At 55.6% G+C, this 22,034-nt stretch overlaps 5 protein-coding genes across 5 annotated transcripts; 3 read left to right on the top strand and 2 right to left on the bottom strand.

Annotated features, from left to right (window-relative positions):
* Positions 1-520: 520 nt before the first annotated feature.
* Positions 521-3,898, top strand: VTN (vitronectin). Its single transcript, XM_054394358.1, has 8 exons — positions 521-581; positions 1,039-1,158; positions 1,470-1,748; positions 1,855-1,994; positions 2,269-2,425; positions 2,516-2,665; positions 3,258-3,530; positions 3,717-3,898. The coding sequence occupies exons 1-8, from the start codon at positions 521-523 to the stop codon at positions 3,833-3,835; spliced, it is 1,299 nt and encodes a 432-aa protein (XP_054250333.1). The 3' UTR covers positions 3,836-3,898.
* Positions 3,899-4,077: 179 nt separating this feature from the next.
* LOC128977002 (kinesin-like protein KIF12) lies at positions 4,078-8,484 on the bottom strand. The gene is given in 19 exon segments (XM_054394441.1): positions 4,078-4,142; positions 4,287-4,423; positions 4,530-4,663; positions 4,744-4,827; positions 4,934-5,117; positions 5,286-5,551; positions 5,631-5,735; positions 5,859-5,977; positions 6,062-6,197; positions 6,433-6,609; positions 6,750-6,899; positions 6,978-7,112; positions 7,241-7,316; positions 7,489-7,610; positions 7,687-7,765; positions 7,902-7,967; positions 8,288-8,375; positions 8,378-8,423; positions 8,425-8,484. Coding segments are annotated over 19 exon segments (2,229 nt in total).
* A 483-nt stretch (positions 8,485-8,967) lies between these two features.
* Positions 8,968-9,662, top strand: SEBOX (SEBOX homeobox). The gene is made up of 2 exons (XM_054394440.1): positions 8,968-9,246; positions 9,408-9,662. Exons 1-2 carry the CDS (start codon positions 8,968-8,970, stop codon positions 9,660-9,662), a joined length of 534 nt encoding a protein of 177 aa, XP_054250415.1.
* A 1,078-nt stretch (positions 9,663-10,740) lies between these two features.
* Positions 10,741-13,192, bottom strand: TMEM199 (transmembrane protein 199). Its single transcript, XM_054394407.1, has 6 exons — positions 13,021-13,192; positions 12,870-12,943; positions 12,697-12,792; positions 11,624-11,660; positions 11,220-11,332; positions 10,741-11,084 (listed from the first exon to the last, which is right to left on the bottom strand). Exons 1-6 carry the CDS (start codon positions 13,190-13,192, stop codon positions 10,989-10,991), a joined length of 588 nt encoding a protein of 195 aa, XP_054250382.1. The 3' UTR covers positions 10,741-10,988.
* Positions 13,193-13,345: 153 nt separating this feature from the next.
* Positions 13,346-21,264, top strand: POLDIP2 (DNA polymerase delta interacting protein 2). Its single transcript, XM_054394213.1, has 11 exons — positions 13,346-13,515; positions 14,069-14,150; positions 14,815-14,912; positions 15,706-15,802; positions 16,251-16,326; positions 16,912-17,019; positions 17,316-17,452; positions 18,478-18,504; positions 18,690-18,815; positions 19,186-19,265; positions 20,774-21,264. Exons 1-11 carry the CDS (start codon positions 13,346-13,348, stop codon positions 20,886-20,888), a joined length of 1,116 nt encoding a protein of 371 aa, XP_054250188.1. The 3' UTR covers positions 20,889-21,264.
* Positions 21,265-22,034: the final 770 nt, after the last annotated feature.

The raw sequence follows: 22,034 nt of genomic DNA, 5'->3' as shown, positions 1-22,034 counted from the left end.
AAATGGTGACATTTTGGGCAAGCATAAGCCTGGGGCTTTTTCCTTTGCTTTCTGAGCATTGCTCCCACGTCCCCTCTTGTCGGAGCTTTTGTCTTGCCAAGACCAGGCTAGGAAACAGCCTCCCCTTGGGACCGAGGTTGGGAGCTTTAGTACCATGAAGTTTGCTATGACGTGTGACAGGGCCTCAAACCTGGTTTCTGGCTTTGTCTTGCTGTCCTCTCCTGCTCTCTGAACCAGTGCCCAGTTTGCACCTGGGCTGGAAAGGTGCTGAGAGCAACAGCACAGCCAGTGGCTCTGGGAGCTGCCTGCACTTGTGAGCCCTGTCCAGCTCACTATGGATTGGGGGGGGGGGGGATGCTGGATGGGAGGTATCTCTGCCCCTTCCCCCACTGCTCTGACCTTGGGCTGTTTGTTTTCTCCATGTAGGACAGGCTGAGCAAACAGTGGATGCTGAAGCCTCAGCCACAGAACTGCTCCAGCTCACACAGTTGCAGGACAGTTGTGCTCCCGGCCACCCAGGATGAGGCTGCTCCTCCCAGCTGTCGTGCTGGCCCTGCTCGCCACCGCCCGTGCTGCTGAAGGTGAGCTGGAGCTGGCCAGCCCCGTGCCAGCTGCCTCCCTCTTGTAGCCAGCATGGGGATGGAGCCAGTGTGTCTCCTGGGCTGATGGAGGGGCTGCTGGGGTGCCTGAGTAGAGTGAGGAGGGGACCAGATGGAGATACAGCTCATAGCATGGAGAGAAAGCAAGCAGGCAGCACACGAGGATCAGTGGTGCCTGGGCAAATCCCCAGCCATACTACAGCTGGACTTCCCAGCATGGATTTGGGAACCACATCCTGGTTCCATGGATTCCATTCCAGTGGTAGTGGGGAGAGCTGCCGCTGTAGTCACTAGTGATGGGGTTGACCACGGAGAAGCAGGGTTCCTTCAATGAGCGCCTGCTCATGTTTACTTTCACCCCTGGAGCTGGGTTGGGGGTGAGGTGCCAACGCCACTGCCCTCCTCAAGTTACTCCTGCACTGGTGGGTAACTTTTGCAGACTCCTGTGAGGGCCGTTGTGACGAAGGCTTCGACACAAACCGCAAGTGTCAGTGTGACACCCTCTGCATGTACTACCAGAGCTGCTGCAGCGACTACTCCACCGTCTGCAAAGCCAAAGGTACTGGTTCTATGGCTGCCCTTGCAGCCAGGGCACAGGTTACAGGGGTGGCCATGGGTGCCCAGTACTGTGGGAGCTCAGAGGGGTCTCTGCTGAGCGAGGTCTGCACCTACCCACATCCACAGGGTGAAATCAGCACCAGGACTTGGTGTTTGGTGTGCTGCAGCACTAGGGATTTTCAGCAGATGGCTCACTGCTGTCCTCAGTGTGCGGTCCATGAAAATCCATATTGCTAGGAGCAAACAGCTTGCAAACCCAGACCCAGTGGGAGATGCCTGGGCTCCCCTGGACCAACCTGCTCCCTCTCACAGTGACCCGGGGAGATGTGTTCGCCTTGCCAGAGGATGACTACCTTGACTACAACCTCACTGTTGACTTCGCCACCGAGGCACCCCCCCCACACCTTTCACCAGAGGAGCCCACGCTGGAGCCCACGCTGGAGCCCACGCTGGGCCCTGAAGAGATGCTGACAGAGCTGCCCCGCACCACAGCGAGTTGGTTTGAGGAGGAAAATCCTGAGGAGCTGTGCAGCAGGAAACCTTTTGATGCATTTACTGACCTGAAGAATGGTTCCCTTTATGCTTTCCGAGGTACCTCAAAGATCTTTCCCTGGCATGTGGGTCATGCTGCCATGCCATCACCCTGTGCTGGTGGCTGTGGTCTCTCCTGAAGCTCCCACTTCTCCTCTTTCCCCAGGGAGGTACTTCTACGAGCTGGACAAGACAAGTGTGCTGCCTGGCTACCCTAAACTCATCAGTGATTTCTGGGGCATTGAGGGGCCCATTGATGCAGCCTTCACACGCATCAACTGCCAGGGCAAGACTTACCTGTTCAAGGTGGGCAGCACCCTGGCTGCAGGGCTGGGGGTGTTCTGGAGGCTGTTAGAACAGCCTCCCAAACCCACCATGTTCCCACCCTGTGCATCTGCATGTGTGCAAGCACATGATGGCTGTCAGATATCCCCAAATCCCTGCAGCTGTCCATGGCCCCCGGCAGCAACAGCCTCACCGTGGGGCTTCTTAGCATCCACTCACTCTCTCTTGGCAGACCCACACTTGGGGGATGCTGCACCCAGCACCCTGACCAGCTTTCTGTCCCACACCCCTCCAGGGCAGCCAGTACTGGCGCTTTGACGATGGCGTCCTGGACCCTGGGTACCCACGCAACATCTCTGAGGGCTTCGAAGGCATCCCCAACAATGTCGATGCGGCTTTCGCCCTCCCCGCGCACAACTACCACGGCAATGAGAGAGTCTATTTCTTCAAGGGTAAGTGGCACAGCCATGGGCAGGGCACCCCTCTAGCTACTGCTCCCCAGGAGTGTGTCCCTCACTGGTGCCCTGCACATCCTCTCCTAGACAAGTACTACTGGTCCTACGACTTTGCTCACCAGCCCACGCAGGCTGATTGCGAGAAATCCTCTCCCTCCACCGTGTTCAACCACTACGCCTTCATGAACCGGGACAGCTGGGAGGATGTCTTCCAGCTCCTCTTCGGTGGCAGGATGAGTAAGAGATGAGCCAGCTCCAGGGTAAAGGGCTGATGGGTGCCAGTATAGCCTGCCCTGGTGGGGTGCGAGGGGTATGGACAGCCAGGGAGGTGGAAGCAATAGCTGGGAGCACAGGCAGACTGGATGAACTGCTGTGCTGGGCAGGAGCCCAGGCCATGCACTGGAACCCCTCAGGCCACAGCTGTGTCTCCCACAGTATTCCAAATTCCACTCTCTGCATCCCATATGTTCTGCACTACCAAGTCTGTCATCAATCATCTCACAGCACAGCATCACTACTGGGGCCTGTTTATTCCCACTGGAGCTGAAGATGCCATAGGAAAATCCCATCCCTACACAAGAGAAATTAATGGTGGAAGAGAGGAGAAGGGGGTTCAACAGCACAGGGCTGATCCGAGCCAAAAGTGGGGCAAGGGGTTGCTCCTGGCTCTGCCTGGCCCACGTCCCTGTCATGCATCCCATGCAGGCTGAGATCCTTTGGAGCATCCGTGTGGGGCTGGGAGGAGGTGCGGGGGGCTGCCTGTGGGGCTGGGCTCAGTTCACCCCCAGACATTGCTGCCCCTCTCACTCACCCTTTGCCTCTCTGCCAGTCGGGGCAAGCAGCCCCCGGTACATCAGCAGAGACTGGCGGGGGGTGCCTAGCCGTCTGGATGCCGCCATGGCCGGCAGGATCTACGTGGCCTCCCACCACTACCGCAGGAGGAAGTCTCGTCACCAGCGCAAGAGGTACAAGAACCACCGGTCCCTGAACTTAGGGTTCTGGGGATGGCTGCAAAACGACTCCGAGTCGGCGGGCGTTGAGAACGACTGGCTGTCGGGATCCAAGTGTGACACCCTCCAGAGCGTCTACTTCTTTGTAGGAGGTGAGTCTGGGGCAGCAGGAATTGGGAGAGATGTGGACCCAACACTGCTGGGTCAAGAGGAGGTCTCCTCTCATTCTGCAGTGTTCTTGAGCTCTGGGATGCATCAGGAAGGTGCTCAGGGCTGGCAGGGAGGGATGGCAGGGAGGGCTGGCAGGCAGTCCTGACGGCCATTCCCCTTCCTCCCAGACAAGTACTACCGCGTCAACCTGCGCACCAAGCGCGTGGACCTGGTGCAGCCCCGCTACCCTCGCTCCATCGCCCAGTACTGGCTGCACTGCCCTCAGCCAGGGGAGGAGAGTGCCTGAGAGAGGAGAGAGGGCCCTGACAGAGACACTTGGCTGCACAGCCCCTAGCTAGACAGAAATAAAGTGGAGAGTCCTGTCTGTCCATCTGTCCATCCATGCTGTGGTCTGCGCTGTCCTTGGTCCTTGTAGTCCAAGATCCCTGTGCTCCTGAGGGCTGTGGTCAGCCCCTCAGGAGTAGGAACTGCATGTGGGCTGTGCTGGATCCCTGCTGCTGGCCCCATCCTTGGTGTGGCTATGATTGCTCAGATCTGTTCTGCCAGCCAGTCCAGTGCCTCTTCCAGCTGGAGAGGAGGGACAGTGCTGGCAGCTGCCAGCCAGGAGCCATCAGGGTAAGATCCCCAGCACCCCTGGGGGCAGGTCTGTAGTCCCTTGTGGCTGGGCTCAGGATGAGTGCCCATCCTAGGGACCCCATCCAAGGCACTGCCTGGCCTCCCCCTACTGCCCTGCTCACCTCTCGGCTCCAGCGGTCCTGGCCATGGTGGTGCTGAGGGGATGACCCTTCCCTCGGGGCTGGGACAACGTTCTGGGCCTGGCAGCTCCCGGGGCAGTGGGTGCTGCTGAGCTGAGCTCCTGCTTCTGCCCAGGCTCCTGCTGGGAGAACACATGAACGCTGCTCCAGCACACCCTGTAACCCCAGGGGCTTTCTGAGCTGCAGCTGATGCCCAGAGAGGTGGCCTCAGGCCCCAGCACTCACCGCTTCCCCTGGTGTGACTGGGGGTGCCCGAGGAGCTGGTGAGAGCTGGACAGAGCCACCTCTTGTCCAGGTGGGAGGATGCCAACATTTCCCTCAGGGGTGACCTGCTGCAACACAGGGGGTCCTGGCAGTGCCTGAAGGGGAGGGTGAGTAGCGGTCAGGTTGCTGTGCCATGCAGTGTGAGCCCCCTCCCAAGAGACCCCCACGGCCATACCTGGGACAGAATGGCATCAGATGGCCCAGGGCAGCACTGGGGCCACCCCGGGCAGCCAGGGCGGAGAGAGGTGGGAGGCAGCTTCTGCAAGAGGAGACAGCAACAGGTGGATGGTTTGGGCATTCTCCCCCTGCCATGGGCACATCCCCACATGAGGATGCTCATGAAGCCCAGAGCCCCACACACTCACTGGCAGCTGGGAGCCAGAGGTGAGTGTCACATCAGGCTGCCGGAGCCTCGCAGGGTGGCTGGGTGTGAGCCGGGGGGTGGTGGCACTCCGGAGCTGGGGCTGGCTGCCACAGGAGCTGCGGGTGGCTCTGTGGGATGGGCCGGCTGGGACATCACTGTTCGGGTCTGAGGACAGCTGGGGCTGCCTATGGAGAAGTGGAGGAATGGGGTAGGGCATTGCCAACCTCTGGGGAACCTCCAAGCCCTGCTTGGACCCAGGGAGTGCCTAGCAGAGGCTGGCTGACGCTGGGTGCTGCCCAGCTGGGAGCTCTGGCTGCCCCACCCACCCCTGGTCCTGTGTGTGCCTCCTGTACCTCAGCTGCTCATTCTCCACCACGAAGTCCCTCAGGAGGCCATAGAGGCTGGGCCAGGCTGGGGCTCCCTCTGAAGGGAGATGCCCTGTGGGGCCATACCTGCCTCCCCAGCCTGGCCATGACCCCACCTTCAGGGCGGTCCCTGGCACCTCTATGCTTCTCATTGGCACCCTGGGCAGGCACAGCTGCTGGCGCAGGGAGAGGTTTTCCAGCTGCAGGGCATGGATTTCTTTCTCCAAGCTTTGCAGTAGCTTCTCCCGGGGCACCTGGGAGCACAAGAAGGTGGCTCAGGGGGGTCCCAGCAGCCTGGCAAAGTGTCTTGTCCGCAGCCCCTGCCTGCTGTACCCTGTTGGCCAAGGGTCTGGTGGTGACCCTCCGGGCCCGGCTGGCATAGTGCAGTGTGCTCAGCGTCTCCGAGAGGCAGCGTGAGGATGGGGAGATGCAGGCAATCTGCAGATGAGAAAGAGCCACAGGTGAGCTGCCAGCAAAGGGGTCACCTTTCGCCTTCACAGGGTGAGACCTCAGACCCCTGTAGCTTTGTGCACCTCTGCCCATGCTCTTTGGTGCACATACCATCAGCGTGATGCCCGAGCCACCCAGGGAGCGGGCCAGCAGCCGGGTGAGCTTGCTGTCTCGGTATGGGATGTGCATCCTCTTCCCTCGGGGTTTGGCCAGCAAAGAGATGCAGTGTCCTGCCAGAAGATGAGCCACAGAGGCTGCATCAGGGTTCTGTTGGGAACTAGCAGCTTGTGCTCCCATCATGGGGGGACTCTTACCCAGTGCCAGGAGGCTGCGGTTGATGTTGTTGGCCTCCACAGAGAGCTCCCCACTGGAACCGGTCTCCTTGACCCGCTCACTGCCAGCCAGATCCACGAAGCACAGTGTACCCTGCTTGCTGGGGTAGGTGCTGGGCTGGGGGATCCATGTTGGGAGGCGATGCTCAGGCTCTCTTGCCCTTTCCTCGTGGCTCACAGCACTGTCCCAATCTCTGGGTCTGAGATCTGGCTCCCTGTTCTTTGCCCCAGTGCCCCCAGCACATCCTTGAGGAGGAGGATGTGTCCCACCCCCCCTTAGACCTGTTTGCACCCCCCCAGATTGTCCCAGCCCCCCAAGCCCTCTCCCCCATTGGAGCAGGATGTGTGCTCACAGCTCGGCTGCGGATGTGGATGGTCAGAAGCGCGTGGCTACGGCTGGAGTGCCTGTTGAGGGCGTGAGCTGAGGTCTGTCGCCTCTGAGATCCTGTTGAGGGGGAGATTAAAAGCTGCAGAGGGGCACCAAATACTCTGTCTCAGCACCCACTGCCCTTCTCCTGCCAGACATGAGCCTTTCAGGGCTTTGTGGAAGGATGGGGAACTGTCCCTCTTGGCTATCGTCAAACCCCCATCAGCCCCAGTGATGGTCTTCAGGGGGCTAAGCCCTCCTGTACTGGGTCTGGCACCTCCTGAGCGTGCCCTGGCTCTGCACCCGTGGCTCAGCACCTTGCTGGAGTAGGTTGGCAATGGTGTCCAGGCTCTCAAAGTCCACGCTGACCTGGTTCTCCACGTAGAAGCCGCGGGTTTTGCTCCACCGCAGCGGCAGGGCACAGGGTGGTCCCGGGCTCAGCAGGTCCCGGACCTGGAGTGTACAGCAGAGGGAAGGCACCAGGGGAGCAGGGGCATGCGGTGCCATCAGGGCAGCTGGGGGGCCACTTACCTGCTCGTTGTAGATCTCCAGGTAGGAGGTACTGAGAGCCAGGTCAGAGCCGCGGCTCTGGCTCTGCTCCAAGAGGCAGGCGAAGGACCTCTGCATCAGCCCCAGCAGCCCTGGGGGTGCCGGCTGGGTCTCACCCTATGGAGATGCCAGAACAATGAGCAGTCACGTCGCATTGGGCGTTTCCCTGCTCCCACCACCCTGGCACGGTGAGAAGAGCCTGTCCCACCATCATGATCAGGTCAGGTGGGGGAACAGTGTTGTACCTGGGCAAGGGGTCCCATCAGGGTGTAGGTCTTCCCCGAGCCAGTCTGCCCGAAGGCAAAAACGGTGCAAGAGAAGCTGGGGAAGATGCTGAGCTTCAGGCATGGCCCCAGGTAGTGGCACAGGGATGCCACCTCCCGGCATGGCCCTGGCAATGCAGACCCACCAATGAGGCCTGGGCAGGTGCAGTGCAGTGAGCATGGGGTGGGCTGGAGGGTTGGGGTCCACGGGAGGCTTTGCTGGGACTCACCCATCTATGGCCAGCTCCACCAGCTGCCTCATTCCACTGCCCTCAAACACGGTCTCCTGCGAGGCTCCAGCGTCGAACACGGCGCTGAACCCAAAGGTGGCGTCGTGCCTGGCTGCACTCACCTGGACATAGGGACAAGGATGGCTGAGAAGGTGCCACAGCCCCCACCCTGAACTCTGGTGTGGAGGTGGCCCTTACATGGACAGTGCCGTCTCCGAGGCTGTGCACCACCCGCTGGTCGCCTCGCCGCGTCTCTGTGCAGGTCAGTGGCCGGACTCTAATTGGCGCGGGGGGAGGACACAATGGGAACACAGTGATGCTGCTGCATGGGGACCCCAGGGTGCCTCGCTGTGCTCCTGTCCTGGGTAAGAGGGTCCCCACCGTGCCCCTGAGCCCTTCATGTTTCTCCTTACCTCAGCACCACTCTCAGGCGTGTCTCTCTTCCCACCGCGGGGCCCTCCTGTTCTTCTCCGAGGCTCCTTTGGGGAACAGAAGGCAGTGGGGTGGTGGGTGCCACCCGGCTGGGAACCTGCCCACGGGCAACGCAGGGGCTAGGGTAGAGGGGCCCTTGTTTGTAGTGTGCTCAAGTCATCCTCCGGTCCCCACTGTGCCCTGGAGCCCGACAGGGGACAGACTGCAACATCCCTCCGACGCCTGTGTCCCCACAGAGGGCCCATCCTATCCCAAAAAGTCTTTCTGGGGTGCCAGCCCCCATGGCTGCTCAGGTATGGGCAGGGCAGTCGCTGCTGAGGCCCTGGACGGGGTGACCTCTGTCCCCTCCCGTTGCTCCCAGACTTACGGTCTCTCGGGGCCCCGTGGGACCGTTTTGGGCCGTGCACCCGGCTGGGGCTCACAGCGCCGCTCTCCCTCCGGCTCCATTCGACCCCAGCCCCCCTCGCTCTGGGTGCCTGCAGCACCCGGCCGGTCCCGGCAGCAGCCACCGCCAGCCGGCCCGGGCTGCCCCGCACAACTGGTACCACCGCTCCGGTTAAACATTGACCGGTGCCAGCCCCGCGGGAGAGCAGCCGCGGCACGGCAGGGGACGAGACGGGGAGGGGCAAGTGGGGGCATCCCGGCCCTGGGAGCCAGGGAGGTGGTGCAGGGGATCCCGGGCTTTGGCACGGGATTGGTGTTCGACGACCCACTGGCACCGGACCCTGCTAAGCCCCCTCTGAGCACTAAGGTCTTCACGGTGCCCCACCGTGCCCCGACGGCGGTGGGTGGGTGGGGCTGAGGAGACCAGTACGAGCAGCTGGTGGTGTTACTTGTCCCCGGGGGTGCTGGGAGAGAGGGTCCCCGCGACTATCGGGAAGCGAGCAGCAAGGAACGGCCCCGGGAACTGCGAGGGAGCTTAGGGTGGGGGCAGCACCGCCCGCTGGGGCGGTCCCAGCCAGACAGGGGAGTGGGGGGGGAGCAGAGAGGAGCCTGGGGGGGGATAAAAGCCGGGGGAGCGGCGGTGGGTTGGCGGAGCCGGGCAGAATGAGCGCAGCCCCGGGCACCTCCTGCGCCCCTGAGACGCTGCTCCGCTTCCCCGACGGGGCGGGCGCGCCGGGCGGGGGTCGGACGGCGGTGGGGCGGAGGGGCTGCGGCCCGGGGCCCTGTCCCTGCCCGGGGGGGCCGCGGAAGCGGCGGCGGACCACCTTCAGCCGGGGGCAGCTGTCGGAGCTGGAGCGGGCCTTCGCCGCTGTGCCCTACCCAGACATCGCCACCCGGGAGCGCCTGGCCGAGCTCACCCAGCTGCCCGAGGCCAAGATCCAGGTGAGTGCGCATCAGGCCCCTTCGGCCATCCCTCCCATTCTGTTCCTTCCTCCTTCCCTTCCTCTCTCTCTCCCTCTAGGGGCTGAAACCTCCTCCCCGGGGCCGCCCCGTCGGGCCGCCGGCGGTGTCTCACGGTTTCCCTTGCTCCCTGCCCGGCCCAGGTCTGGTTCCAGAACCGCCGCGCCCGCAGGATCCGCAGCACCAAAACGGAGCCGCCGCCGCCGCCGCCACCACCGCTGCCACCACCCGGGGATCGGGGGCCCCCCGCAGCACCCCGCGACGGCACCAGCCCGGGTCCGGCCCCTGCCCTACCTCCACCGGGAACCCGCAGCCCCGCTTGGGGCCTTCCCACTTCTCTGGGCTCCATCTCTGACCTCATCTACAGCGCGGCCATCACCAACCTGGGCGAACCATAGCTGTGGTGGGGAACCCTCAGCATCGGGGACCACCCCCAGCACCAAGACCCCCCCTCCCCCGGCTCAGTGCCACGATTTCATTAGGGTGTGGAATTACTGCTGGTCCTGAAGGTCCCCAGGCTGTCATCCAATATCCTAAATGCGGTGCGGCTGCGGCCGGGCCAGCTCCCCATCAGCTCCCTAATACCAACTAATCTTTTGGAAAAAATACCTTAATCTGAGGCCGTCTCTGCAGATGATTGTGGCGCGGCCGCCCCTAATCCGCAGGCACGTTCGCAGGTGCCGGCACAGCTCCCCGTATCGGATATTAAACCGTGGTTGCAGAGGGGCTTAGCTGCCATCAGAGCATTAATCGCCGTGTCCAGCCCTGGCAGGGTGCCCACCCAGCAGGTGTCTGGGTCCCCAGGGCCCACCCTCAGTGTCCCCCGCCCCACAGTGGGTGCACTGAGCTGGCTCTGTCCACTCTCTGTTCTGCAGCATCCAAGAAGTCCCCAGACTCTGTGCTGAGGTGTGCCCTGCCTACCCACAGAAGCTGGGCACCCTTTGACATGAAAAGTAGAGCCCTGTACCACTTGCTGCCCACAGGAGGCCCGGTACAAGCTCATCATGTTTCTCCGTGTGGCACCGACAGCCCCAGAGCCGCAGGTCAGGAGAGGCAGCAGCCCCTGCATGAGGATCTGAGCTGCTGCAGACAAAGCAGAGCTAGGTGCCAAACCTAGTGTGGCTGGGGTGGACACCATCACCTTCCTGAAGCGAAGCAGGGAAGGGCTTTCCCCCAAAACAGCAGCTGGGCCTGGTGCTGCCAAGTGAGTCACAAGGTAAAAACAATCTCCCAAAAGCAGGCAAGGGAGCAGGTGCAGCAAAGGCAGGGAAAGGGGGATTTTGGCAGCAGGACACAGGATGCAGAGGGAAGATTCATGGCTCTTGACGGCATCTTTTAGATGCCAGCTCAGCGTTCCACACAGTGACGGACATCTCCTGCTGGGCAGGAAGAAGGTAGCAAACAACACAATATTGTTTATTTCCAGGAAAACGGACAGCAGCTTCACAGAAGAGTGGGAACGGTGGGAGCTGATGCCCCCTCTGTGCTGGGGTGCTGAGTCCACAGCCTTTCCATCTTCTGTTCTGCAGAATCTGTGGGATTTTTAATTCATGATTCATTTCAGGATCGTTAAGGAGTGGGAAGCAAAGGACGAAGCCTGAGGAACGCAGCATCTTCTCAGTAGCAGAAGCAGGTATAGACAGTAGAAGATAAACCTGCCCTAAATTAAGGGGGAGGGCAAAACCCTCCAGCACCAGGGCTGCAGTCCAGGGGGATGCACGTGGTTATAGTTTCCCTAGGTCCCCTTCAATGGTCCGCACCATTACGTAGAGCTCGGCCAAACCCACTACAGAGGCCACGATGACAGCTGACAGGACACGCTGCGGACACACAAAGGGAGATGAGTGACCCTGCGTGTGCCTCGAGCTGCAGCCAGGCTGGGAAGCGCATCTGCTGCTCCTGCCTGGCTAGCAGAGTGTGCTGTGAGCGTGCTGCCAGGCCGTGGGCTCACTCACCGCCGCGGTCTCCATGAAGATGTACTGACTGCCCAGGTAGGTGCAGGCGAAGGCGGCCACCACGGTGACAATGAAGTTGAATATGGTGATGACAACAGCTTTAGCAGAGCGAACTGGAGAGAGGGGGGAAAGACAGTGGTGCTTTTAGGTAAGGCTTGGAGAGAGGGGCCAAGCTGTAACCCTGCTAACAGAGACCAACTGTGGCCCTCTCCGCTAGGCTATAGAAATACCCAAGGCTTCACATGCTTTATGCCTCCAGAAGTATTGATAGAGTGACCAACAGGCTGCTCCTTTACTCAAGAAACTCGAGATACTTGGTCAGAGAAGAGCAATCTGATGTCAACAGCTCAGTGACATGATGTGACCAACCTGTAGATACACACTGCCAGGCATCAGCCACTCACCTTGCCTCCCAAATTCAGCCAAAGTCCCGTTCATCTCCTAAAAGAAGGGATTAAAACAGTTTGTGATCGGTTGCATTTTAATGTTAACTGCACAATAAAAGCAGCATCAATGCCCAGATGCCAAGACTCAGAAGTTCAAAGAGCTGCTGGGGGACAGGTGGGCTGCAGGGCAGCAACAGTTTATAAGCACCCAGGTTTTGCTGGATTTTCACTTGTGGGGTGATTCAAGGACAGTGAGAAAGGATTGCTGCTAATCAAAACACTTTGCATGTAGCTTCTCAATTGCAGGTTTGTCTGCAGACACTAAAGGGTCTCGCCTTGTCATGTTACTGGCAAGGAATAAATGTTGTAAAGCTCTGCACATTCTGTCAGATCAGAAGTGATCGCACAATTTCTAACACCAGATAGTGGAGGGAAGACAAGAAGAACATGAGGAGCACACAGACAAGGGAATGCTCCCTGGCAATGCTGCTGTGTCACTACCCAACTCTGCTCAAACCATGTTGGTTCATACATGAAGTGGCCAAGTTTGACAGAGTGTGAAGCAGATCTTCCCAATGGGAGGATACATGCAAGGACTTAAACACACAGGGACACCAGTGTGGAGGAGGAATAACAGGATGGGATCACAAGGAAGGTCAGCAAGGACTCTAGCCTGTCCAAATGGTCACCATGCCAAAAGATCTCAGCTCTTCCTCAGAAAGAACAAGTGCTCAAATGTCCTGTTTTTCCAGCTTCTACCTTGCCATGAATGATCTCATTTTCAAACTATGATGAAAATGTAACCATTCAGAAAAGGGCACACAGATGCTCCCAGTAAAACATTTACTGACAGTGCTCAGTCTCCCAGGTCAAAACCTGAGATCTTTGATGCTATGAACTCTTCCCAAAAGTCAGTATCTCTTCTGTTTCACCATCTTGATAGCCCTGTTCCATCTCTGCCCTGAACGCTGTATCTATTGTCTCCACGCATTGACAGTGTGCATTTCTCGAGTCCCTGCCCACCTTCCTTCTGCACTGCACTCATACTGTGGGGCACATTTCCTTTGCTAGCTGAATCCTGACAGCAGGACCCTCACCTGGCCAGTGATGTTGCGAGTCATCCGCCGGTACTCCTCGTTGGCCAGCCTGGCCTTAATCCGCTCCAGCCGGGCCACTAGCTCGGGGTTCTGAGGGAAGGACAGAGTCACAGTGAGGGCCGGGGAACACTGCCATCTCCCGCGGCCGGTGCCCGGTCCTCACCTACCCGTGGAGGCACTGGAACGGCCGGCAGGTGGATCTCGCTGCCTTCCAGGAGCTCATGTAGGTGCAGCGGGGACTCTGCGAGTGGGGGACGGGACAGTTAACGGGGAACCGGCCAGCGGTCGCCCGTCGCGCCAGGGGCGGGTGCGGCCTACCTGCCTCCCGCAGCGCGGCGTGCAGCCTCCGCAGCAGACTGAACGACACCACGGCGCCTTCGGAGGCCAGTGCCTCCTCCAGCTCGGCCCGCAGACCTGCGGGCAACCCCGCCAGCTCGCCTCCCTCCACCGCCCGCCGCAGCCTCCGCCCGGCCTCCACCGCCGACGCCATCTTGCCCGGCTACCGTCGCCTTGGCGACAGGGAGCACCATAGAGCCAGGCCCCGGGCTAGAGCGACACCGCCACCCCGCAGGGGCTGCCGGGAAGCGGGGGGGGGGGCGCGCGGTGCATTGTGGGCTGGCGGCGGGGTCGTCCCGGCCGCGGGATGTCGGGCGGTGCGGCGCGGCGGTACATTGCGGCGGCGCTGAGCCGGTGCCGGGCCCGTGGGCTGCCGCTCTGGGAACCGCCTCCGGCCCGTGCGCTGCGACCTCTGGGCCCGGTGGGAGCCGCGGCCCTCCCGCTGCTGTTGCCGCCGCAGCGGCACCTCTCGTCACGGTGAGGCCTGTGAAGGGGGGGGCTGAGCCTGGGGGGAAGTTTAGGGAGTGTTGAGGGAAAGGTTAGGGTGAGGGGACGGGGTGTGGAGGAGTTAACCGGGAATTGGGGAAGGCAGGCGGTGGGGGGGGCTCTGAGAGGGTGTTTGGAGGTGAGGAGATGGCATTAAGGGGTGCTTAGGGAGGTGGGGTCAGGGTATGTTTGAGGGGCTGGGGAGGTGAGGTTAAAGATTCTGACGGGTGTTCGGGGTGGGTCTGAGAGCTGGGGGGGCCATTGGGTTGGCTAGGGTTGGTATATGGGGGGAGGGGGGGAATTGGGCTAGAGGTGCAACTGGACAAAGAAATGTCCAAGGCAGTGAGAAATGGGGAGACTGGTAGGGAACAGGGGAAGGGAGTTGTTGACTGGGCACGCTAGTGCATAGTGGGGCTCTCATGGGGGAGGTATGAAGCGGGAGGCTGTGCCTGGCCAGTATTTGGAGCTTGGATGTTGGGTGCCCTTTGTCTGGGGGGGATGCTTCAGCCCCTGCATGGCCACCACACTACCTCTCTGCTCCTAGAAACCGCCCAGAAGGCAAAGTGCTGGAGACTGTGGGGGTGTTTGAAGCACCAAAGCAGCATGGCAAATATGAGACAGGGCAGGTAAGTGGTTCTGGGGAGCAGAGCTGATCCTGCAGGCTTGGTCCATGGAGATGGGGTAGCCAAGTGATTGACCCATGAGGAGGCTGCTGTGTTGTAGCAGGCATCCAGGATTTTCACAGTTCAGTACTCCTTGTCTCTGCTGTGTCTGCGTTTTGCCAGTCATCTGACAGTAGCAAGTTGATAAGAATCTGCAGCATGACACAACTGTTGCGTTTACTCTACTGCTGCTGTTTAAGGGTTTTCTCCCTCTAGGAGCAGAAGAGACAATAACTAAACTTGTCACATCTGCATTTGTGATTCACAGATCTGTTGCTGTGTTCCTGAGCACTCTCTCTCATTCTGATCTCCTTTTTGCACTTCTGTTCTGACTACTTTATTGCTAGTTTAGCCATTCACTTCTATGGGATAGAGATGATGTGAATTTCTTCTCTCATCCCAGAATGTGTGTATTCCCTCTCTGTTTCTGCTCTGGGTTCACACAGTGGTGATTCTCCTTTCTTCCTATCCTGTGCGTTCATACCCTTTGTCAGTGTTTTTAGTTGGATCTTAGTTAACATATGTGTACGATGCTATCAAAAAATGGCTCTTGGCTTCATGTTTTCTGTTGTATTTGAGTTGATTAAAGTTTGCTGTGTATTCAGATGCAATTCTTTGTTGCTTTCAGCTGTTTCTTCACAGTGTGTTTGGCTATCGAGGAATAGTCCTGTTCCCCTGGCAAGCCAGGCTCTATGATCGAGATGTGGCTTCTCCTGTCACAGAGAAGTAAGGATTGGTTCTGGTTCTTGTTGTACTGTTACAATCACATTTCGTAGTGAGTTTCTGGTGAGGGTAAACAAGTCCTTTTAAGGAGGATCATGGATCTATTTTGTATAAATATGAACTAGAAGAGAGGTGCTTCAAGAAGAGACATTGAGTGAGTGTTTGGTGTTAATTCGAGATGGGATGGAACTATGAACAATGAGAGTGTGTGTGTGTGAAGGAAACGATAACAAAATAGATCATGCTTCTGGCCTTTTTTATTATTAAAAAAAACACATCTTTGTATTGCTCTTTGAGTTACATCTAGGCTCCTGTGTTAAAACTGCAGGCAGCTGCTTCTGTAGATTTCCAGTGAGCTGTCAGCTGCTGTCCAGTTTCAACGCACTAGGCTGAGTTCATCCTTCCTGTGGACTGAGCTGCTGTTCACTTATCTCTGCTGTTTATCTCCCCCTGGAGGGGTGCTGGGGGGGAATGAGGAGTAAGCAGAGGGAGATTCTAAGGGCAGTACAAACACCCACCCCAAATGGGAGTCTGGGCTCAGCAGGAAGAACTTGTGAGTTGTCTGAAAACAGAGCTGCTGTATCTGTGACATTCACCACTGATTGTTATCTTAGCTCATTTGTTGTTGTGTAGGTGGCTGACATGGGTTAATTTGGATGGAATCAGATGATTACAGACTCTGAAATGTTTGGGGTTTTTTAATGACTGTTTTGAAAAAAATCAGTGTCCCTGATCCTCGTAACAACAGTTTGTTGCCACCCTGTGCTTGAGCTCAGTGCTCTCATTTTCTTTCTAGGAGTGAGAATGCAACAGGCCATGGCTCCAAAGAGGTCAAGGGCAAAACACACACTTACTATCAGGTGTTAATAGATGCCCGGGATTGTCCACATATAGTAAGTGACCAATAATAATCTTGATGTTGAAACTCCAATATCTGTCCAAACTCCAATATCTTCTCCTGTATGAATGGTTTAGATGGACAAGCACTGAGAGGAAATAGCTTTGGCTAACTTGATTGTTTAGAATTTTAGGACAAATTTGTTCTTCAGGTCATATTTTCCTTGTTTCCTCTTTCCAGCCTCACTTCTTCATCCTGTTGGCATTCTTGTTCTGTTGCACACAGGTCATTATGAGTGTGGGTTGCAGCACTGGAAGTGCTCTTCACTTGTTTGAGTGGAGAACTAATCTAGAGGAGTTAAAAGGAGAAATGTTCTGAGGTGAATTAGTTAAGTAAAATAAACGTTTCACGCTTCAAGAAAGCACAACAGTAAACTGAAACATGGCTGCAAACTAGCCCACACCAATCCACAGAAGACATAAACCTATGTCCCTTTTTCTCAGTCCCAGAGATCACAGACAGAAGCAGTGACTTTCCTCGCAAATCATGATGACAGCAGAGCCCTCTATGCCATACCAGGTGAGTCACCTGCACCTGTAACCCCTGTGGAAGGTCTAGATTGTCATGAGGTGAGGTTGGAAGAGTCACCAACAGTCAACTTATGCCAGCAAAGCAGCAGCTCCTACAGGACATTCCTGTAGTGGATCTGTCTCTGTTTTAGGGCTGTGCTGGAAACAACAGAACCACTGCAGTACACGAAGCCTCTTTGCATAGATGGAAGTTGAGCGGACTCTCATGAGACACAAACATGCCTACCTTGTGCTCTTGAGACATAGATCCCATACACATGCCCTGATGCACATGGGTTGTTCTGCTTTGTGTCCAGCAGAGCTAGATCCCTTCTCGCCCTGTGTATTTCCTGCCCAAAGCCCTTTTGTGGCAGTGCAATCACTTCCCAGGCAGCATGTCATGATCAGAGAAATGATTACATGGAGAAATCTTGCAGAATGTTGCAAGGGCTTATTACTGGCCTGCTCCCTCCATTCTTGTATGTCATTTTGGCTGCTGCTGCCAAAATCCTTTTCTTAACGTTCTCTGTCAGGAGCCTTCTGAGCTGCTCTTTGCTGGGGAAGTTCAATGGCTTTTGGGGGTTCTTTTTTTCAGGTTTAGACTATGTAAGCCATGAAGATATCCTTCCCTACAGCTCCACTGATCAAGTGCCCATCCAGCATGAGCTCTTCGAGAGGTTCCTCATGTACGATCAAACAAAAGGTAATTTCTGACTTTGGTGGGAGCTCTTCAGAGCCATTTGCAACAAGTACCCAGAACCCATCATATTAGATAGGGTATAAAAATCGTGGTGTGGTTTGGGTTCTGTTACAGTAAAACAAGTACCCAGAACGCATCATATTAGATAGGGTATAAAAATCATGGTGTGGTTTGGGTTCTGTTGCAGTAAATCCTCCTTCACGTAACTTCTGTAACTATGGGAAAGGAGTTGCTTTGAGGGTGGAACACTCTGAATGCAGTACACCTATCCTCAAACTCTTGTCTTTCCTTCCCCACAGTTCCACCTTTTGTAGCAAGGGATACCCTGTGTGCATGGCAGGAGAAGAACCACCCCTGGCTGGAGCTCTCCGATGTGCACCGAGAAACCACGGAGAACATCCGCGTCACAGTCATCCCTTTCTATATGGGCATGAGGGTAGGTCTAAGTTGCACGTTGCTGGTTTAGTTCTGTGATTTGCTCAACTTGCATGTTTGCCTAAGGCCAGTTTACTGACTGAAGGTACCTTCTGCTTACTGGAAAAATGACTTTTTAATCTTGGTTGTGATTTCATTGTTATGATGTCCAGCAGAGGTATGAACACAAAACTGGTTTGCCATAAATTTTTGGAGAACAGCTCCTGCAGATTGGCTTTTTCTTGTTATTTGTAGGATAGGGAATACCCTGTACTGTTCTGCAGAACAGACCTAGAAAGGTATTTAGGAAGGCTGGTGAATTGCCCTTTCACTATCACAGTCACAGATGGGCACAGTGTGTGTAAGGTGGCAACAAGGCCATCTGCCCCTAAATGAGAGACATGTCTGTTATCCTGCCTAGTGATGAGCTGCTGTTGGGTGTCCACCTTTGTTTCCTGGCTCTAATCTGGGTTAGTGTTTGACTAAAGCCTTCTGGATTTAGCTGATAACCATGTGCTCTTTATAGCATGTGAACTTGATATGGACTATTCAAAATAATTGGGCTCTAATAAGCTTCTGAGTGGGAGGGCTGGGAGTTGCTGCAGCAGTTTGATTTCCAAGTTCAGATGAGCACACCTGCTGAGGAGGCTGTGCCATGGCAGTGAACGTTTTGGTGTGGAATTGCCATTTCTGTGGAGCCCAAATGATGTTTTTCCTAACCTTGTCAGAAAAGCAGGTGCCTGAAGGCAAGGAAATGGGTGTTTCTAGACCTGTAGAAAGTACATCATTTACGTGGAGATCAATCCTTCACAGTTAGGAGATCCTTGCAAGTCTCCCACCTCATGGTTACATGTCTAGAGCCCAGCCAGTGCCAGACAGTCACTGATGGGCTGTCTGGAGAGCAGCTGTCTTTGTGCTCCTGTGAGTTGTCTTTGTCAGTCTGGCATAGCACGAGAGCCCCTATGCATGTGCTGTGCTGACAGCTGAAGAGGTTTTGGCACTGAGCATTGAAGGGCAGCTGCTAAAGTCTTCTGTTTCTCTTGACAGGAAGCCCAGAATTCCCATGTCTACTGGGTAAGTGCCTTTTGTTTCATGAAGCAGCTAAAGGGAAGGAGTTTATTCTCTGTGGCATCATTGCTGTGTGATAAGCTCCCAGGGAGAGTAGCCCTTGCCTGGCAACTGTTTCCAAGTATTGGCTGCGGGTTATCAACTGCTTGCAGCTGATTGCAGTTCTTGCTAAGAGCCTTTCTTCTGTCCAGTGGCGCTACTGCATCCGCCTGGAGAACCTTGACAGTGAAGTGGTACAACTCCGAGAGCGGCACTGGAGGATATTTAGCTTGTCTGGCACCTTGGAAACGGTCAGGGGCCGCGGCGTGGTGGGAAGGGTAGGTATCAGGTAGCTTCTTCTAGGAAGCTCTCTGCTGGACTCCTTTCTTGTGGGTTGCTTCGCCAGTAAATTGCTTAGTGGACAGTAGAGATAGATGGAATAGGAAACTGGCAATGAAGAAAAAAAAAATCACATGAGCTTTTCATCTGTTGTGGTTATTATGATCCAGAACTTCACACTGAGTGTTAGAGACTGGTAATGGTGAAACTGGAATAATCTGTGTTTCTGGCACAAGTTGTTTGCTGTGTAATTGGTGGTCATGCTCAGGTGTGGATCTCTGTTTCTCTTCTCACTATATAAATTTCCTGTTGGTGCCTGTCTGTGGAGAACAGCTGCTGATACAGAGTGGTCTCTTCTTGTCTTCTCAGGAGCCAGTTCTATCCAAAGAGCAGCCAGCATTTCAGTACAGCAGTCACGTCTCCCTGCAGGCATCCAGTGGTCACATGTGGTAAGAAGCACTTACTAGTGTAGCAGTGGTTTAGATATAGGGCCCCACAGCACTGAGCTGGGATGCAGTTTGCAGTCTGGAGTTACGGCTGAAAAGTGGTGGGAGTGGACTGGACAGGACGTATTTGAGAGTTAAAATTTTTATGAGCTTCTCCATAGCAGCATCCCAGTTAGTGATAAGATCTGTTGATTCTCTGCACCAAGAGAGGTTCCAGGCTAATAAATCCTCCTCCTGTGTGTGGTCTGTCTTAAACAGGATTTTAAAAGACATGAAGCAGTTCACTGTTTATTCTGCTGTACTCAGCTTCTGTCCCTTTCAGTCCTTGGTGCAGGAGGCAGTGCTTCCTGGAGGTTTTTCCTGAGGGATGTGTGCACTATTCTCTCTTTGGAGGGGTCTGGGCTTTGATTCTGTCTCTGGGTGAAGCTGTGCAGTTCTGTGTGCACAAGGAATGGGACACGGGTTTATTGCTAGTTTAGGCCAGATAAGGCCTTCTGTCTAACTGGTGTTCAAGTCTCCTCTTCTGTGACCACAGGAAGGAAAGTGCTCAGCTGAGTTGTTCTTTTCCTGTGCCACAGGGTTAAAGCAGTTTCCCTTTGTTCTGTTTCAGCCAGGTTAGCACATTTAGTGCCATCTCTGTGTGGACAAGAACTGTGCAGCCACCTCTTGCTTACTGCGTGGCAGGTCTTTCTGGGTGCATTTTTGAAGTCAGTGTTTCAGAGTTAAGCTGCCCTGGAACTACCTTTGAGTTGGGAAAGCAAGAGATCAGCTCTTCGCCTATAGGATATACCCTCCTTTGCATTTTGAATTGTCTGAGTGCCCTGGGGAATAAAACCAGCTTGTTTAGTAGTTTTTCCCTCTCTGCATGCATTCTGAAGAGAGAGAGAGAGAAAGGTTCTGCAGCTCAGAAGCTGCTCAGCTTGACTTCTGACGTTCATTTGTGTCGTGAGAACCTGTTAGTTTCTGTCCACGATCCTCCTGCCGTGTCCTGTTCTGCAGCGCAGCCATCTGCAGTTCAGAGCAGCAAACAAAGGATGGGCAGATTCAGTTTGAAAATGTCCTTTCTGAAAAGCAAAGCAGAAGCTATTCCAAATTACATCTGTGATGAGATTTCATATTGTCACAGACTTCTTAAGGAGTGCAACTTCTGCCAGGGAATCTGAATTTACGTGCAACCGGTTTGTAAAAATAGCTCAGAGGGTTCTGTCTGCTGCGGGGTGGGCGTTAGGCAAACACTGATGCGTGGCGTGTGCTTATCTCCTGGAGGCTCCCATCACGACATCTTTATGCAGGAGATGTGTATTAGAGATGTGATGTCAACCACCCAGGAGTCTTCCAATAAATGAGTCATCTTGGCAGGCAGATGTCCTTGCTGCTGAGCCGACGTACCGGCTGCTAGACCAGGCTTACAAATGCAGCAGGATATGGAAATTTGTGTCTTGCCTCCTAGCTGATGATTCCTAGCTGTGTTTGTGCTTGGCCTCAGCGTGATCTCTGCCATTATTTTGCAGGGGTACGTTTCGTTTTGAGAGGCCTGATGGCTCCCACTTTGATGTCCGAATCCCACCCTTTTCTCTGGAAAGCAACAAAGACGAGAAGACGCCCCCCTCCGGCCTTCACTGGTAGAGCAGGCCGAGTGCCCGGACCCACAGAGACCTGTGTGTGTGGTAGATCTTTGCCTCCCCATTACGCTGCAGCCAAGAACATGAAGCTTTTAAACATTTTAAAATATTTTTGTTTTAACTGTTGTCTAATGGGGAGGCTCTTTTGAACTTTAATACTGGCTCTCAGGCTGCTTGTAAACATAAGCTGTGTTACAGTTAATCCTTTCCTTTGTGGCACCTGCTGGGGTTGAGGCTGGAGATGTAGATCTTTGCTGCTGCAGAAGACTAGCCCCCTCAGCAGGCCTGGACCCTTTCCAATCTGTTGTGAATTCTCTGCAATGTGAGGTTTCTCTAATAAACTGGCCCTTCCAGTTGCAACCAGTCTTCCTTTATAAACCAAGGCCTAGCTCTGCATCCAGCCTGCCCCAGCTTCTTGCTTTTCCCCTTTGCCCATATGCAAATCAGAGTCAGCCCAGACTTCTTGCCACTTCAGAAGGCAGCAGTGAGGCTGGTTTAGGGAGCAGGAATGTGAGCTCAGCCTTCCTGCAATGCAGCTGCTTTTTGAGATTCAGTCAGCACATGGTGGAGCAGCCTGTGAGTTCCACATCTTGTCTGGGCTGTGTGCTGGAGCAGCGTGAAGCAGGTTTTGTGAGAGAAGGGAATGCACAGTGTGAGGTGGTGCTGAGCAGACTGCTACTGTGTCTTGTGTGTGTAGAGCACTGGGCTGTGTGTTGTGATGGTACAGGAGACCTGAAGGGGGACCCTCCTCCTGCAAAGGCTTGCCTCACTGCCAGGATGTATCCCAGCTACTGGAAGGTACCTACCTGCTTCTGCTGCAGCTGTAACCCTATTACTTTGGTAGTTTCTGCTTTGGCAGGAAGAGCTTGTTTTAACCTGCTGTTAGCTGCAGTGAGTTGGTGCTTGGCTTTCTGCTCCTGTGTGCTTTGCTTGGTGGGTTGTGATTTTTTTGGTAGTCTGTGTGGAGGGCCCCTGCAGAACCATGCAGGTCAGGGAAATTGCTGCACGCTTACAATGTGTACATTTGTGGGAACTTTGCTTTCACATGTGAAGGGCCCAGCCACAATGCAGATCAAGTGTTGTCTCTTTTTACAAGCCAGAGTGGCTCTCAGCAGCTCTGAGGATTGCAGAGATCTGGAGAGACATCAGC

Source organism: Indicator indicator, chromosome 30 (assembly GCF_027791375.1).
Source record: "Indicator indicator isolate 239-I01 chromosome 30, UM_Iind_1.1, whole genome shotgun sequence".
Lineage (NCBI taxonomy): Eukaryota > Metazoa > Chordata > Aves > Piciformes > Indicatoridae > Indicator > Indicator indicator.
This window is presented reverse-complemented; position numbering and strand designations above follow the sequence as displayed.

Bases quoted from the DNA above. Each gene is read 5' to 3' on its own strand.
- POLDIP2 (XM_054394213.1), top strand. From the start codon at position 13,346: ATGTCGGGCGGTGCGGCGCGGCGGTACATTGCGGCGGCGCTGAGCCGG. The intron at 13,516-14,068 runs GTGAGGCCTGTG...CTCTGCTCCTAG, and splicing joins CAGCGGCACCTCTCGTCACG to AAACCGCCCAGAAGGCAAAG. The intron at 15,803-16,250 runs GTAAGTGACCAA...CCTTTTTCTCAG, and splicing joins CCCGGGATTGTCCACATATA to TCCCAGAGATCACAGACAGA.
- VTN (XM_054394358.1), top strand. From the start codon at position 521: ATGAGGCTGCTCCTCCCAGCTGTCGTGCTGGCCCTGCTCGCCACCGCC. The intron at 2,666-3,257 runs GTAAGAGATGAG...CCTCTCTGCCAG, and splicing joins CCTCTTCGGTGGCAGGATGA to TCGGGGCAAGCAGCCCCCGG. The intron at 3,531-3,716 runs GTGAGTCTGGGG...CCTTCCTCCCAG, and splicing joins CGTCTACTTCTTTGTAGGAG to ACAAGTACTACCGCGTCAAC.
- SEBOX (XM_054394440.1), top strand. From the start codon at position 8,968: ATGAGCGCAGCCCCGGGCACCTCCTGCGCCCCTGAGACGCTGCTCCGC. The intron at 9,247-9,407 runs GTGAGTGCGCAT...TGCCCGGCCCAG, and splicing joins TGCCCGAGGCCAAGATCCAG to GTCTGGTTCCAGAACCGCCG.
- TMEM199 (XM_054394407.1), bottom strand. From the start codon at position 13,192: ATGGCGTCGGCGGTGGAGGCCGGGCGGAGGCTGCGGCGGGCGGTGGAG. The intron at 12,793-12,869 runs GTAGGTGAGGAC...TCCTTCCCTCAG, and splicing joins CCGTTCCAGTGCCTCCACGG to AACCCCGAGCTAGTGGCCCG. The intron at 11,085-11,219 runs GTGAGTGAGCCC...GTGTGTCCGCAG, and splicing joins TCTTCATGGAGACCGCGGCG to CGTGTCCTGTCAGCTGTCAT.